Source organism: Schistocerca cancellata, chromosome 3, assembly GCF_023864275.1.
Source record: "Schistocerca cancellata isolate TAMUIC-IGC-003103 chromosome 3, iqSchCanc2.1, whole genome shotgun sequence".
NCBI lineage: Eukaryota > Metazoa > Arthropoda > Insecta > Orthoptera > Acrididae > Schistocerca > Schistocerca cancellata.
In genome coordinates, this window is record NC_064628.1 from 807,952,037 (window position 1) to 807,967,158 (window position 15,122).

At 45.3% G+C, this 15,122-nt stretch overlaps 1 protein-coding gene across 1 annotated transcript in view; it reads left to right on the top strand.

The window, feature by feature from the left end:
* Positions 1–1,103: 1,103 nt before the first annotated feature.
* LOC126175873 (transmembrane ascorbate-dependent reductase CYB561) overlaps positions 1,104–15,122 on the top strand; it is a 299,849-nt gene continuing 285,830 nt past the window's right edge. The window contains exon 1 of the mRNA XM_049922898.1: positions 1,104–1,262. Coding sequence (XP_049778855.1) covers positions 1,237–1,262 — 26 coding nt within the window. The 5' untranslated portion in view covers positions 1,104–1,236. The remainder of the gene's footprint in view (positions 1,263–15,122) is intronic.

A 15,122-nucleotide genomic window follows, 5' to 3' on the forward strand; every position in this document is an offset into this window, starting at 1 on the left:
GAGGTGGTTGTTTTCGGTACTGATTTCTCAGGATCGATGCACCCAAATTGCGTGAAAATGTAATCACACGTCAGTTCTAGTATAATATTTTTGACCAATGAATACCCGTTTATCATCTTCATTTCTTCTTGGTGTAGCAATTTTAATGGCCAGTAGTATATGTATGGTTCAAGCTTCGTCGAGCTATGGCTCGGCTCTGAGCATTATGGGACTTAACAGCTATGGTCATCAGTCCCCTAGAACTTAGAACTAATTAAACCTAACTAAGCTAAGGACATCACACAACACCCAGTCATCACGAGGCAGAGAAAATTCCTGACCCCGCCGGGAATCGAACCCGGGAACCCGGGCGCGGGAAGCGAAAACGCTACCGCACGACCACGAGCTGCGAACCGTCGAGCTATGTTACTTGACACGTGAAAGTTATTTTCTTCCATAAGTTTTGTACACTAGTGCATGTTGTCAACACATTGACTATTATTTTACTTTTAAACAGTTTATCGTCGATACGTAATCAAGAATACACATTATGAATTCTGATTTTGCCAATCTTTATCATTATTAATTTCCTGCCTCGATACTATCTTCCGTACTTTTTGTATCACGGATGATAACTCATAACCAAACTTCCGCCTTTCGCTATTGTGTTAAACGGAGTGATGTGTTTATGTCCCGTATAGTGTGAACACACGCCATCATTTGACAGTGATGTCATCTTCGGCTCCATTGATGTCTAGTGGGAAGCCAGCCTTCACGCGGGATGTTAAGAACAGGAAACAACGGTCTGACATGTCTTTTGTTTCTTATCCTTGTGGAAGGGAAAGGAGAACATCACTGCAGAACCAACCTGTGAAATCTCCGTAGATTGCTCCAACCGAAGCTAAGCGGACTTTGCTTCAGACTACGAAGCATTTCTTTCACGAGTCGTACACTTTCCTACACTTTCCCGCCCACACAGCGGTGCGGTGTCCCGCCGTGCCATCTGTCGGACAGCTCTAACGAATCGGCGTTACCTCGCCGCATGTTCCTGCAAGTTGGCGACGCCAACGTTAGGTGGCAGCAGCGGCGCGCGGGGTTGGCGGCGTTGTTGGCAAGCGCGCGGCTTGTAGGCGCGTCGGTCAGTCTGTGTCACTTGTTTGTTGTGGTGTGTTGGGTACTGTAGCCCTCGTGCTCCGACAAGACACCGGCGTCACACAAACACGCCTTCAGCGCTACACCACTGCACGGACGTCAACGATGGCCAAGTCGAAAACGCATGTCTCGTGAGTAATCAGTAAATGTTTTCTTTTTTGTAGTTTGCCTTCAAAACCGGTCCGGAAAATTTAGCCCCCTGAGGCTTTTTTTTTTGTTCCTCCCTGCACCGGCGCCCTTCTTGAAGGTTATTTCCAGCACCTGTTACGATTTGTCTTAACACATTGCAGAACTGAGGGAGTTGGTGCAACAGGTCACTAGGTTGTTTTTTACTTTTTTTCACTTTTAGAAACTACGAAGTCAGATTTCCATTACGTAAAGGACCTTGCATTTTCTGTTCTGACTGTTTGTATCACATGCAGTTTCTCAGACTCGTTCGATAACTGACTGCTGAAGAACGCAGATTTTAATAGGAAAACGCAGCTACAGTGAAAGTAGGCAATTAGCTTACGTAAAGAATAGCCTATTACTTGCTTGCCTTCGCGTTATGAATGCCGAAAGTTTTTCTCATCTCCATTTATATTAGCACCCTGAATCAAAAGGAATGCACATTTCCATTTCCATACGACCAGTGACCGAAGTGTTGAACCGTCATCCACGGAAATTATTACTGTTGTCGGCGGCGATCTGAACCCAGACTTCGTCGCAAAGCTAATGCACACAGAACGAGAAACCATCTAATTCATTGTTACCTTCCTTCTTCATTGTTAGCTTTCTTCATATTCTCACAGAAGACTTAATCGCTTTTGTTAAAGAGTACGATCATTGCCAAATGATGCAGCTGTGTGTTTCTCCCGTATTAGAGACAGTGAATCGCTTCTTCGAGAAGTAATCAAATTTCGTTGTTACAATCGCCGTTTTATCTCTGACCAGAAGTGGGTCCGTGTTGGACGAATTGCCTACGCGGAATTCATGGTGATAAACAGGAAGAAGGGCCACCACATCTGAAGTACTCTGAATATTAAGATGGTTTAAAAATTTTAAAATGACATTGTAAATATTTCGCCGCTTTCACCAGCACGAATGTACACCGGTGATAGAATACTGCGAGAACTCTACATGTGCCACAGCAAGCAGAACTGTTGTCTGGCAAGATGTAAACAAACCAAAATTCGCCGAATACAACAAATCTTTGCAGTTCTCAGGTTTATATGTATAAGTAATGAGTGTTAACAGCACGGCAGCAGAAAGATAAATTTCAAAGTTCCTTACTGCGTGATTGGAAAAGTGCGCGGATGTCTCCTATTTATAAAACAGGTAAGAGAAGTGAATTACAAATAAATACCAATATTTCTACCATCCGTTTGCTGCTTGATCGTAGAGCATACACTAAGATCGAACGTAATGAATTCTGTCGAGGAAAAAGTTCCCTAAAAAATTCGTCGCAGGTTAAAATAAAGTTTCACCCACAATATCTTAGAAGTAGTAGACTCCGGCGACTGGTATATTCCGTCTTTCTGGATTTCTGAAACGTGTTTGACACTGTAGCACTTTGTTAATTGATAACCAGTGTACAGATATAAGCAGCATCTTCATATACATGCGACGGGTTCGAAGAATTATTTTATTCATAGAACCTAGTAATTTATACTGGACAGAACAGAAGCGAAAGCAGTAGCGAGTACTCCCTAAGTAAACGTTAATTCCAAATCGTTCAGTACAAATAAGTAGTATATCAGGTAGGTCTAACAATATTAAGACTGTTCGCCGACTATGCTGATGCCTACAGGAGTTTTCTGAGAAAAGACCAAAAGGAAATATGGAATTAATTGGAAAGCATTTCCTTTTGTGATGAATGGCGGCTCTTTAGATGGAGGAGGTAATGCCGATAAAAAGAAATGCCACCCGTTGGTATCACGTTAATAAAATCAGTGGTAAACGTCTGGATGTTGTACATGGTTTAACTATCTAAATGCAACACTAAGAAGCAATTTGACTTGAGATGAATCCGTAAAGTCAGTAATGAGAAGACGGATGAAAGACTTACATTTGGTAGAAGGGTTCTGGGAAACTGGGATATGTATGACACACAGCATACAAGGCGCTAGTGCGAAAAATTGTTGAGTACTGCTCCAGCGTTTGGACTCCTTATCAACTAAACGTGACGGCAGACAACAAACAAAAACACACACAGGCCCGTATAACCCATAAGAGCGTTTTACAGCAATGCTCAGAGAAATTAAGCAGGAAAAAAGACATTGTGTTCACAAAACACTTTCAGGAAAATTTAGTGAACCGTTATGCGAGTAAGACTAAAAGTTTGCTGCCACCTCCGTGTATCACGCGTAAGGATTAGGATAAGGAAAATAAGATAAGAAGGTTTAGGACGCGTACTGGGGCCCAGATATTCAGTTTTTGCTTGTTGCATACGCCAATGATAAAGCATTTGAAGAGACACCTGTGGTACAAGGTACACTCCACCCTGCTCTGCACAGTCGTTTGCATAGTATGTGCGTGCTTATAAAATATACCACCCCAATTGGTACTAAGGTTGAACCTAGTGCAAGACTTCATGGGTTTCAGGTTAGACTCTCGGCAGCGACAGAACAGTTTTATACAGTAGTTACGTTTACATGAAACTTCCGGAAGACGAAAACTGAATTTCGGAAACAGTTTTTCTCTCCAGTGTTTACATGTTAAGGCTTGAAACGGTTTTGCTAGATCGGTCAAATATCGGTTTTCCGATCGTCGTTTGATTAGGTCTAACACAAATTGCCTCTAGATATCAGCTGTTACGGTTTCTGACCTAGTCAGCACAATGGCTGTTTCTCATCTGTTAAATATCGGAGGTAGACAACGCTTCATACTCAGTCTGGTATTTCAACTTCGTCACTGCACAAAGTGTCACTCCGTCCAGATCAGCCGAAAGTTGTTAAAAACAACTGACAACCCTAGCACCGTTCAGAATCGATCGTGGAGAAGAAAATAGGGCAGTTAGAATCGCATTACCAACCAGAAATGGTATTGCGAAATCTGTTTACGAAGTCATGTCTTTGGAGCCACATGTAAACGTAGTGCGTTTTTCAAAGAAGAATCGCCACTGCGTCGAAAGTCCCAAAGTCGTCGTACGCTCAGCTCCATTACGACGTGGTTTGAAAATTTATTATTTATTTGTTTATTCCTCCATAGACAATTAAGTACAACAGTATCGGACATTTGGTTCAAATAGCTCTTAGCACTATGGGACTTAACTTCTGAGGTCATCAGTCCCCTAGACTTAGAACTACTTAAACCTAACTAACCTAAGGACGTCACATACATCCATGCCCGAGGCACGATTCGAACCTGCAACCGTAGTGGTCGCGCGGTTCCAGACTGTAGCGCCTAGAACCGCTCGGTCACTGCGGCCGGCGGACATTTGGAAGTTTGTCGTAAGGTCTTATGGGACCAAACTGTCGAGGTCATCGGTCCCTAAGCTTACCACTATTTAATCTAACTTACACTAAGGACCACACACACACACACACACACACACACACACACACACACACACACACACAGAGAATATGCCCGAGGAAGGACTCGAACATCCGACGGGGGGAGCCGCGCGGACCGTGACAAGGCGCCTATAACCGCGCGGCAGATACATTACAGAAATAATATATTCATATATAAAACAGTAACGAAGTAGGTGAGGATGGGGGTCACCATTCAGTGCGTACGGCCCCTATTAGACCCGACACTGGGTGGTCCTTTCTCTGAACCGCATGCCGCCCTGTTTCCTGTGCAGGCACGCTTAAGTGGTGGAATTCGATCTGGGTCGTGTGACGGGACAGTTACTCAATAGGGCTGTGGGCTCGGGACCACTGTTGCTTTCTGTGGTGCAGCAGCTCTGAAATTAGCACTCTTTACGAGGCGAACGATGCTCTGTCAGCCGTTCCTGTCTGTGTCTATTCAATCAGTGCTGTTAGGCTCGGATAATCTGCAGAAAATTTGTCTACGGTGCTTGCTGAACTTTGAGAAAGCGAAACGTAATTTGTTGCGCTCGTCTGTCCACCATGGGCGAAGCATCCACTTGGTGGGTGAGTGGTAGAGGAAAATGAAGTAGTTATCAGTATACATTACAGTTTTCTCCTCGGTAGCAGCCAAGTGCACATCCTGCTGCGGACTGACAAGTTACTGTACGAGGTTGGTACTGGTAACTGAATACGGCTCGGGGAATCAGATCACGCCGTGGATGTCACACTGGAGTAGCATTCTGGAAGATGGCGCATCAAATACCCGTCCGTCCATCCAGTTTTGTGTTTCCTTAAATCAATTAAGGCAGGGTTCCTCTGGTTTCCTTCCCCATTCTTCCCAATTCTGAACTTGCATCTAATTACCTCGACGTCTTCCTTTAACAAAGTACTCGATGCCAATAAATAATGCACTTATGAGTGGATGATAAAAGCATACAGCCAAAGACAGGATCCAGGTAGACGTTTAAATATCTAAATTTGGTTGTTTAATACATAGATATCCTGTTCTCTGAAGGCAAACACGCTTAGTAGACAAGGTGAAAATGTTAATCGGTAAATAATGTCTGTTACAGCAACACATTTTTATTATTAAAAATTACAAGTCTTCAATTTTTACTAACAGTTCTGGGTGAGCGTAAGATCAGAAACTCTATTAAGAGCGCCAGAGTACGTTGGATTACCTACTAAGAGGGACACCCACTTTAAAGGACAGAATGTTTGACTGGATCTCCCTGAAATCTTGGCTGTGGTGACAGAGACCTGTAACATCGCCCGAGGTCTAGGTTAGGCTGAAATGTGACAACGTGATTGAGTAGGTAAAAAATGTGAATGCCAAATACAGGTTGTGGTAACAAACTGACCTGTAGATGTCGTGTCTAGGAAGCCAGCATACTCGGATCGCTAGACAGCCAATCAAACGAGTCGTATTAATGAGTTTTATTATAAAAAGAAAATTATAATCCGTAACTTTTGCAATCACACTGATGTGTTTCAAGCAAAGGACGACATACAAAATAGTCAAGCTTCTTCAGTATAGACAATCCGAAGTCTGTGCTACATAGAGAGTACAAGCGAAGTGATCTAGCGTTGACGCTGCTATCCAAGTCACTAGACTTGAAGCTGCTATTGAACTGGATAATCTTAAAGCTGCTATTGAACCAGTCGGTCGCGGTGCTTATGTCCTCTTCACATAGGGGCCGCTGCTGTCACGTTGTCGTCCTGGAAGGAGGTCCGGTCTGTGTGCGATTGGCCGACCTCTTCTCACAGCCCTCTCTCCTCGCACTTTTTAATTATATAAAACTAAAACTGCAGCATAAACACAGGAAACGCATATCAGATCATGGATAAGTCTCCTATAAGTATTGTAATGCATATTACGTACATATATCGTATTGTTGTTGTGGTCTTCAGTCGTGAAACTGGTTTGACGCAGCTCTCCATTGTACTCTATCCTGTGCAAGCTTCTTCATCTCCCAGTACCTACTGCAACCTACATCCTTCTGAATCTGCTTAGTGTGTTCATCTCGTGGTCTCCCTCTACGATTCGATTTTTACCCTCCACGCTGCCCTCCTATACTAAATTGGTGATCCCTTGATGCCTTAGAACATGTCCTACCAACCGATCCCTTCTTCTAGTCAAGTTGTGCCACAAACTCCTCCCCAATTCTATTCAATACTTCCTCATTAGTTATGTGATCTACCCATCTAATCTTCAGCATTCTTCTGTACCACCACATTTCGAAAGCTTCTATTCTCTTCTTGTCCAAATTATTTATCGCCCATGTTTCACTTCCATACATGGCTACACTCCATACAAATACTTTCAGAAACGACTTCCTGACACTTAAATCAATACTCGAAGTTAACAAATTTCTCTTCTTCAGAAACGCTTTCCTTGCCATTGCCAGTCTACATTTTATATCCTCTCTACTTCGAGAACGTCATCAGTTATTTTGCCCCCCAAATAGCAAAACTCCTTTACTATTTTAAGTGTCTCATTTACTAATCTAATTCCCTCAGCGTCACCCGACGTAATTCGACTACATTCCATTATCCTCGTTTTGCTTTTGCTGATATTCGTCTTATATCCTCCTTTCAAGACACTGTCCAGTCTTGTTGCAGCCCTTGTCCACAGTACGAGCAGCCCTTAGCGGCTCGCCATCTGACAAGTGTTCATGGCGTCGCCTTTCCGGCTGAGACCTTTTTTTAATATGTGACTTGTACGTACTGCATCTTTTCGAGTCAGTACAAACTTTAATTTTATTAATGTACTATATAGCTAATGTTTTAGTACAGTTAGTCTAATTCTGAAGACGATGCTCATAGTAGCGTCGAAACCACGTCAATTTTGACTTAATATTTGTGACCGACGGCTTATTCTGACACGGTCACTGAACCTTGGCAGCTATGTTCAAAGTTTTACTGTCCATTCCGTTCAAATGCTCTTCCAAGTCGTTCGCTGTCTCTGACAGAATTACAATGTCATCGGCGAACCTCAGAGTTTTCATTTCTTCTTCGCGCACCCGAGAGGAGTTCACAGTTCACTGAACTGCTTTTCCTCGTACACCCTATAGCCCGAATCTCGCAACTTCCGATTTCCATATGGTTGGCCCGATAAAGGATACACCCCGCGGAAAGCAGTGCTTAGATGATTGGATTGGGGGGGGGGGGGGGGTGTTATTGATGCAGCAAGACTTTCTTATATAAGATGCGAAAACTGCAAGGGGTTTCCCTTTAAAATAGAAAATCAGCAAACGACACTTTGTGGTTACTTTTGGACCATCTGGTAGTTCTGAAGGCATCTTTAATACAGCACCCATAAGTTATTTAAAAATTATTCAGTTTTTTTACGTTAAACTATCCAGTAATTTAGACAGTCGCTTTAAGAGTCTTCACTTTTGGGTCACCCAGTAGTTATGTAGTCCACTTTAAAACAGCGTCAGATTTATGACTTAAATATTATTCACTTTCATCTTGGACTAGTCAGTTGTTTGGACAGTTCTTTCAAAAGAAAGCTCAGTGTACAAATTACAGTTTTTCTGCTATTTTTCGACAAACGTGGAATTTCGTAGACTGCTTTATAACAGCACCCAACATATTACCCAAAATTAATCAGTTTTCTTTTTATCTCGGACCGCTTTTGAAGAGACAGCAATATGCGATATACAGTATTTTGCGTTACTTTTGGACCACCCTGTAGCGCCCAAGACGCGAAAAAGAATGCGTCGGAGAGTCGGCCACGCACCAGGAAGATCGCACTGTGAGTGCGCGCAGGTGGCAGGCGTGTCTTTGTTGCGAGAGGAAGCGGGGAGTCGGGAGCGGCTAATAGCAACGTCGATATGTCGAGGGGCTGCCCGGGAAAGCAGGGTAGGGAAGGGTAGCGCCTAGCGAAGGGAAGCCAGGCGGTGGCACAGCTGACGCAGTCGCAGCGAAAGCGCCGGGCGCCTTGTTTTGCAGCCACCCCGCGGTCTCGCTGCTCATTCACCGGCTCTGCTCCCGTCGCCGTGACGGCAGCCCGAGTTACGATTAGGTTCGGGCCCGAAAAAATTCGGCACGGCTGAGAGGACGCAGAAAGTTACCGCGGCTACGTCTCTGGCTGGAAAGCCAAATTTCATCCACGAGGGGCGTTCAATAAGTAATGCAACACTTTTTTTTCTCGACCAATTTCGGAATTTGTTGTGGGACATCGTGGATTATTCCCGCTTCACCCCCTGTAAGTTTCGTGAAGTTCCGATAGGTGGCAGCACTTTCGTAGCCTTCAAAATGGCGACTGAAACGTAGGTGCGTTCCAAGCAGTGAGTTTCTTCTTGCGGAAAACCAGAGGGACGCAGATATTCGTGGCCGGTTACAGACTGTCTGCGGAGACCTCGCAGCGAACAAAAGCACGGTGAGTCGTTGGGCGAGGCGTCTGTTACCATCGCGATAGGGTCGGGCAAAACTTCCGACCTCGCGCCGACCGCCCGTACACACCTGTCACTCCTGCAATGCTGCACCGTGTGGACACTTTCATTCGAGGTGATCGTGGGATCACAAAGAAACACGTCGCTGCTCAACTGGACATCTCTGTTAGCAGTGCTGACACAGTCGTCCACCAGTTGCACAACTCGTGTGTCCACTGATTTCCTCGACGCCTCACAGAAGACGATAACGAGCAACTAAGGAACATCTGTGCGGAATTCCTAGCGCGTTACGAGGCTGATGGTGACAATTTTCTGTCACAGGCGATGAAACGCGGGCTCATCACATCGAACCGGAAACAAAACGGCAATCCATGGAGAGGCGCCACACCACCTCTCCACTGAAGAAAAAGTTCATTGCCTGACCCTCAGTGACGTCCTGGCGACGGTCTTCTGGGAGTCTGAAACGGTTATTCTGTTTGATGTCCTCCTCCATCGTACAACGTCCAGCTGTCAAGTGTATTGTGCTATCCTCAGGAAATTGAAGAAACGACTGCAACCTGTTAGTCGCCACAAAAATGCAAAAGGAAGTTCTCCTTCGTGATGAAGACTCGAGGCCTTACACACAACTCCGCGCATCCGAGAGGAGTTCACAGAACTTCACTGAAATGTTCTTCCTCATCCACCCTATAGCCCGGATCTCGCATCTCCCGATTTCCGTATGGTTGGCCCGATGAAGGAAGAAGCACTCCGCGAGAAGCAGTACGTAGATGATGGGGAGCTTATTGATGCAGCAAGACATTCGTTCCGACGTAGATAAGTAGAGTGGCGCCATGCGGGCTTACAGGCCCTCCCGGTAAGGTAAGATAAGGCCGTCGCAATGAACGGAGATTATGTTGAAAAATAGGGGTTTGTAGCCAAAAGAGTGTGGAATAATATGAAGTATTGGAATCCTGAATAAAACCAACCTGCTTCGAGGAAAAAAATGTTGCATTACTTATTGAACGCCGGCCGTAGTTAGTAGTATTTATTATATTTCTTTTTACTTCCACATTTATAGGCTGTTGGAAATGTTAATTAATAAATTTTATGTCATAACTTTTAATAAAAACTAAATCATTTTTAATTATTGGTCATATGAAAATAAATTAAAATTTGATGCAGACACGGGAAATGCCTATTTGTTAAATCAAAAATAGGGTATATAACATGACACTGTTCAATCTCCAGCAATAAAAAAGATTAATTTTCTCATTGATGTTCTCTTTTGTACCAGATTTTAATTTAGTGTGAATACTCGTATTTTCATGCAAATAGTAATCTAAAATTAGATGTTTTCCGTAATGTTTGTTAATTAAGATTTCTATTTGTTAACAAATATGGATCTAAAAAAGTAAAAAAAATATACCACTAGCAACACTCCAATGCGCGACTTCACGCGCTCGTTTACCGACTGTTAACAAAGCTCTAGCAACAATAAAAAAATTCTTTTGATCTTCAAAGGCGGCGACTTTTTTTCGGAGTCTCTCTCTCTCTCTCTCTCTCTCTCTCTCTCTCTCTCTCTCTCTCTCTCTCTCTCTCAACAACACCAGAGAAGACAAGTCCTAAGGTTGCCCTGTCAGTATACTTTTTTCTTCCTCATAATTACAAATCTAAGACGGTGATTCAAATGGTTCAGAGCACTATGGGACTTAACTGCTGTGGTCATCAGTCCCCTATACTTAGAACTACTTAAACCTAACTAACCTAAGAACATCACACACATCCACGCCCGAGGCAGGATTCGAACCTGCGACCGTAGCAGTCGCGCGGTTCCGGACTGAGCGCCTAGAACCGCTAGACCACCGCAGCCGACCTAAGACGGTGACTTATGGACGAACCGCAAATCGTAGGTTCACTAACGTGATCCTCAATGACAATATTTTATGCTGTTCTATAAAATGTCAGTCCTGTCGTACCACTATGAACACAAAGAAGAGTAGCTGACCTTGGGGCAGACAGAGTATGTCACCGCTACTAACGGGTCAGTACCGGCAGGACACTCCAAAATACTGCGCTGTGCGTGTGCGCTAACAGGTAGGCGCGTGAGATGTGGTAACGCCAGCACGGGAGCAGCCAACACGCAACACGGCGAGGGGTCGACCCGAGTATCGATTGCGCTCTGTATCTTGATGGACGCGTTTTTTGGCCCATCCTCGCGTGCTCCGACCGCATGCTGCAAATTACGCTCGCACGCTTTTGTCGTAGGCAAACAAGATGAAAACATAGAGAATAAAATTCTCATTCCCTTTATCATCTCGTTTTCATACACACACACACACACACATATATATATATACGCGTGCGCGCCGCTCAAGATGTCCTTCAACGGCACACCCTGTGCTACGCAAATACTCCGTTACAAGACGAGAAGCGCAATGACTCCCCTTTGTAAACAAACATTCCGAAGAGTTACAACGCGGTACTAGTATTTCAGAATGCCCTCGTGCATTCGTTTCATACCGCACCAGGCAAAGAACTACGTTAGAGGACAAAACTCATGGGATAGCGACATGCACATATACAGATTGGCGGTAGTATCGCGTACATAAAAGGGCAAATCAGTGCGTAGCAATCATTTATGCCCCAGGTGATTTACGTGAAAAGGTCTCCGACGTGATTATGGCCGCGCGACTGTAATTAACAGACTTCGTGCGCGGACTGGTAGTTGGAGCTAGATGCATGGAACGTTCAATTTCGGAAATCGTTAGGAAATTAAATATCCCAAGTTCCACAGTGTCAAGATTGTGCCGAGAATACCAAATTTGAGGCATTGCTTCTCATCATGGACAACGTAGTGGCCGACGGCCCTCACGTTGACGGTGAAAAGGCTTTGGCGTAGAGTTGTCAGAGCTGACAGACAAACAATGCTGCAAATAACCGCAGGAATCAATGTGGGACGGGATGTACGACAAACCTACCCGGTAAGACAGTGCGGCGAAATCTGGCGGTAATGGGCTATGTTAGAAGACGACCGACGTGAGTGCCCTTGCTAACACCACATGACTGCAGCGCCTCTCTTGGGCTCGTGGTCATATCTGTTGGGCCCTAGACGACTGGAAAACCGTGACCTGATCAAATGAGTCACGATTTCAGTCAGTGAGAGTTGATGGTAGGATTCGAGTGTGCCGCAGACGCCGCGAAGCCATGGGACCAAGTTGTCAACAAGTCACTGTGCAAGCTGGTGGTTACTCCTTAATGGTGTGTACCGCGCGAGGTGGCGCAGTGGTTAGACACTGGACTCGCATTCGGGAGGACGACGGTTCGATCCCGCGTCCGGCCATCCTGATTTAGGTTTTCCGTGATTTCCCTAAATCGCTCCAGGCAAATGCCGGGATCGTTCCTTTCAAAGGGCACGGCCGACTTCCTTCCCCGTCCTTCCCTAACCCGATGAGACCGATGACCTCGCTGTCTGGTCTCCTTCCCCAAACCAACCAACCAACCTTAATGGTGTGTGCTCCCATCTGGTCCGACTGAACCGACCTTTGACTGGAAATAGTTATGTTCACCTACTTGGAGACCATTTTCAGTCATTAACGTACTTCCCAAAAAACGATGGAATTATTATGGATGACAATGTCCCATGTCACCAGGACACAGTTGTTCGCGATTGGTTTGAAGAATCTTCTGGCGTGCGGGGTCTGTATGTACGTATGTATGGCCCAAGTATCCTTGTGGCTGCTCACGTCACTTTCGCATTGTGACTTGTGACAGCGAGCCGCTACTGCCAACCACACCGGCGCGACCCGTCTGCGGGATGTTCGGGCGGGCAGAGATGCGGCTAGCCTGCCGTGGTTTAACCGGTCGCGCGGGCCTGCGTTAATTTCGTGACCTTGGAGTGCGGCGCAGCCGCCAGGAATGCTAATGGTGGCAGCCCTGCAATTACGGCGCCGCTGCACACACGATGTGGCCCGCCGCCCTTAACGACCAGTAATTCGGGGCTACCACTATCTCAGGCCTCCTCTACTTGCAGTCTCCACACTGTCCTCTGACATCGATGGCGTTTGGTACCGGCACTGCAAGTTAGGCACTACGAAAAGTCAGCTGAAAATTATTAACTTGACACAGAGATGTGAACCATCGGCCCTATCTTTCGGAGGACTAGAGGTAGATTTCCCGTCCGTCTATAAAAAATTTGGTTTCCTTAAATCGAACAAGGCAGATGTTGGGATAGTTACTTTGAAAAGGATACGGCGAAATTTATACATGCACATTGACGGAAAAAATCGAGATAAGCCATTGGAAATGTGAAGTGGTGCTTTGTGGGACGAAGATCCATGTCTGTTGCACTTGGTCGGTCAATATAGGGACGGTTAATGCTGTTTGTGGATGATGCTGGAGTTGTCGTCCGATGTTCTCTATTTGATTACATCTGGTGATCGAGCAAGTCAAGGCAACATCTCGGCAATCTGTAGAGCATGTTAGGTTACAACAGCGATATGTGGGCGAGCGTTATCCTGTTGGGAACACAAAACACCTCCCCGCGGAATGCTGTACATGAATGGCAGCAAAACAGTTCGAATCACCAGACCGACGAACAAATTTGCGGTCAGGGTGCGTGGGTTAACTACGAGAGTGGTCCTGCTGTCACACGAAATCTCACCCCAGACCATAACTCCAGGTGTAGGTCCAATGAGTCTAGCACGCTGACGGGTTGGTTGCGCGCCCTCGACCGAGACAGAACCAGGTTTCATCAGAAAACACAATAGACCTCCACTTACCATCCAATGACTCCTCTCTTGACTCCACTGAAGTCGTAAATGGCGGTGGTTTGAGGTTAGTGTAACGCACCAGAGATGGGTCGTTCGCGAACTAAAGGGTCCAAAGAAACGGGTCACCAAGATGAACGGAACGAGCGAGGAACGAATTCTAAGGAACGGTCTTTCATTGTTCACTTCAGTCGCGGCTCTCTACTTATATTTCCCGGGAACGGGCAACGGTCGGTCTCGTTCCCGAACGGCACGTCGGCGGGTCTCGTTCCAGCCTCGGTCCCGTTCCCGTCTGTCTCGGTCTCTCTCGGTCGGACTCGTCTTCTTCGCGTGGCCACTCGTCGCAGTTCCACTGCCGATAGTTCACAAGGGGAGTGCCAGGGTTGGGAAATGAAGTTCGCATGGGACGGAGCGTGTTTGTAGCACTACCCCATAGTGTTATAATGCCCCAGCCATACGGCCAGATGGCCAGCCATTCACGAGAAAAACGCTCCGAAACTTTCAGTCTTACAGTATATAATACCCATGCGTCGGCTCACTGAAACGAATGGCGCGGTGGCCGATGCAATAAATGGTAACAATTCGTGCTTCGTATTTTCATAGTATCTATTTGCCTTTCCTTATTGAAAAAAATATATACATTATAGAAATGAAATATTGTCAGTACAAATACGAACGAATATTTGAAGGAAATAATTTCGTTGGAAAAGTTGAAAGCACACAAGTTTTCAATTTGAACGTCATTGTATTTTTTTAAGTCCTTCCATTCTGCGCTAATCCTCCAGCCTTTTCACGACTTTCCTCCTCATGGGCAAATTTTCGGTGAGGTACAGGAAGTCGCTCTAGACAAAACACTGTATTAACATTTTACATGATCACATGCTCACACCGCTGCGAAAATAATCCTCGTCTTAGAGAACGCCGATTTTGCTACTGACATTCGTGATTTAATTACAGTTTCTCTCCATTTGGCATTATTTATACCACTTTGCTCTCGTCAAGGGCGCCCGTATCCTGAGGCAAGGAAAGGGGGAGGGGGGCGCCTCCCCAAACCCCCCCCCCTCTCAGGGAAAGAAGAAAACGCAGTGTAGTCAGGTATTTTGCTTTCAAGAATATTACCTTAAAGTCCAAATGTTTTTAATAGGGTCGCACCTCGAACTTTTTATGCTATTTGCAAGTCGCCATTAGTCTTCCAAAATATTAAAAATAGTGTATATTCCCAGATCTAGCCCTCCTCCCGTTCAAACTATCGTATCGACGTCCTTGGCCCTTCTGCTATTGTAATTATATTCGTTTCCATTGCGTTACTTCCCTTCCACGATATTTTC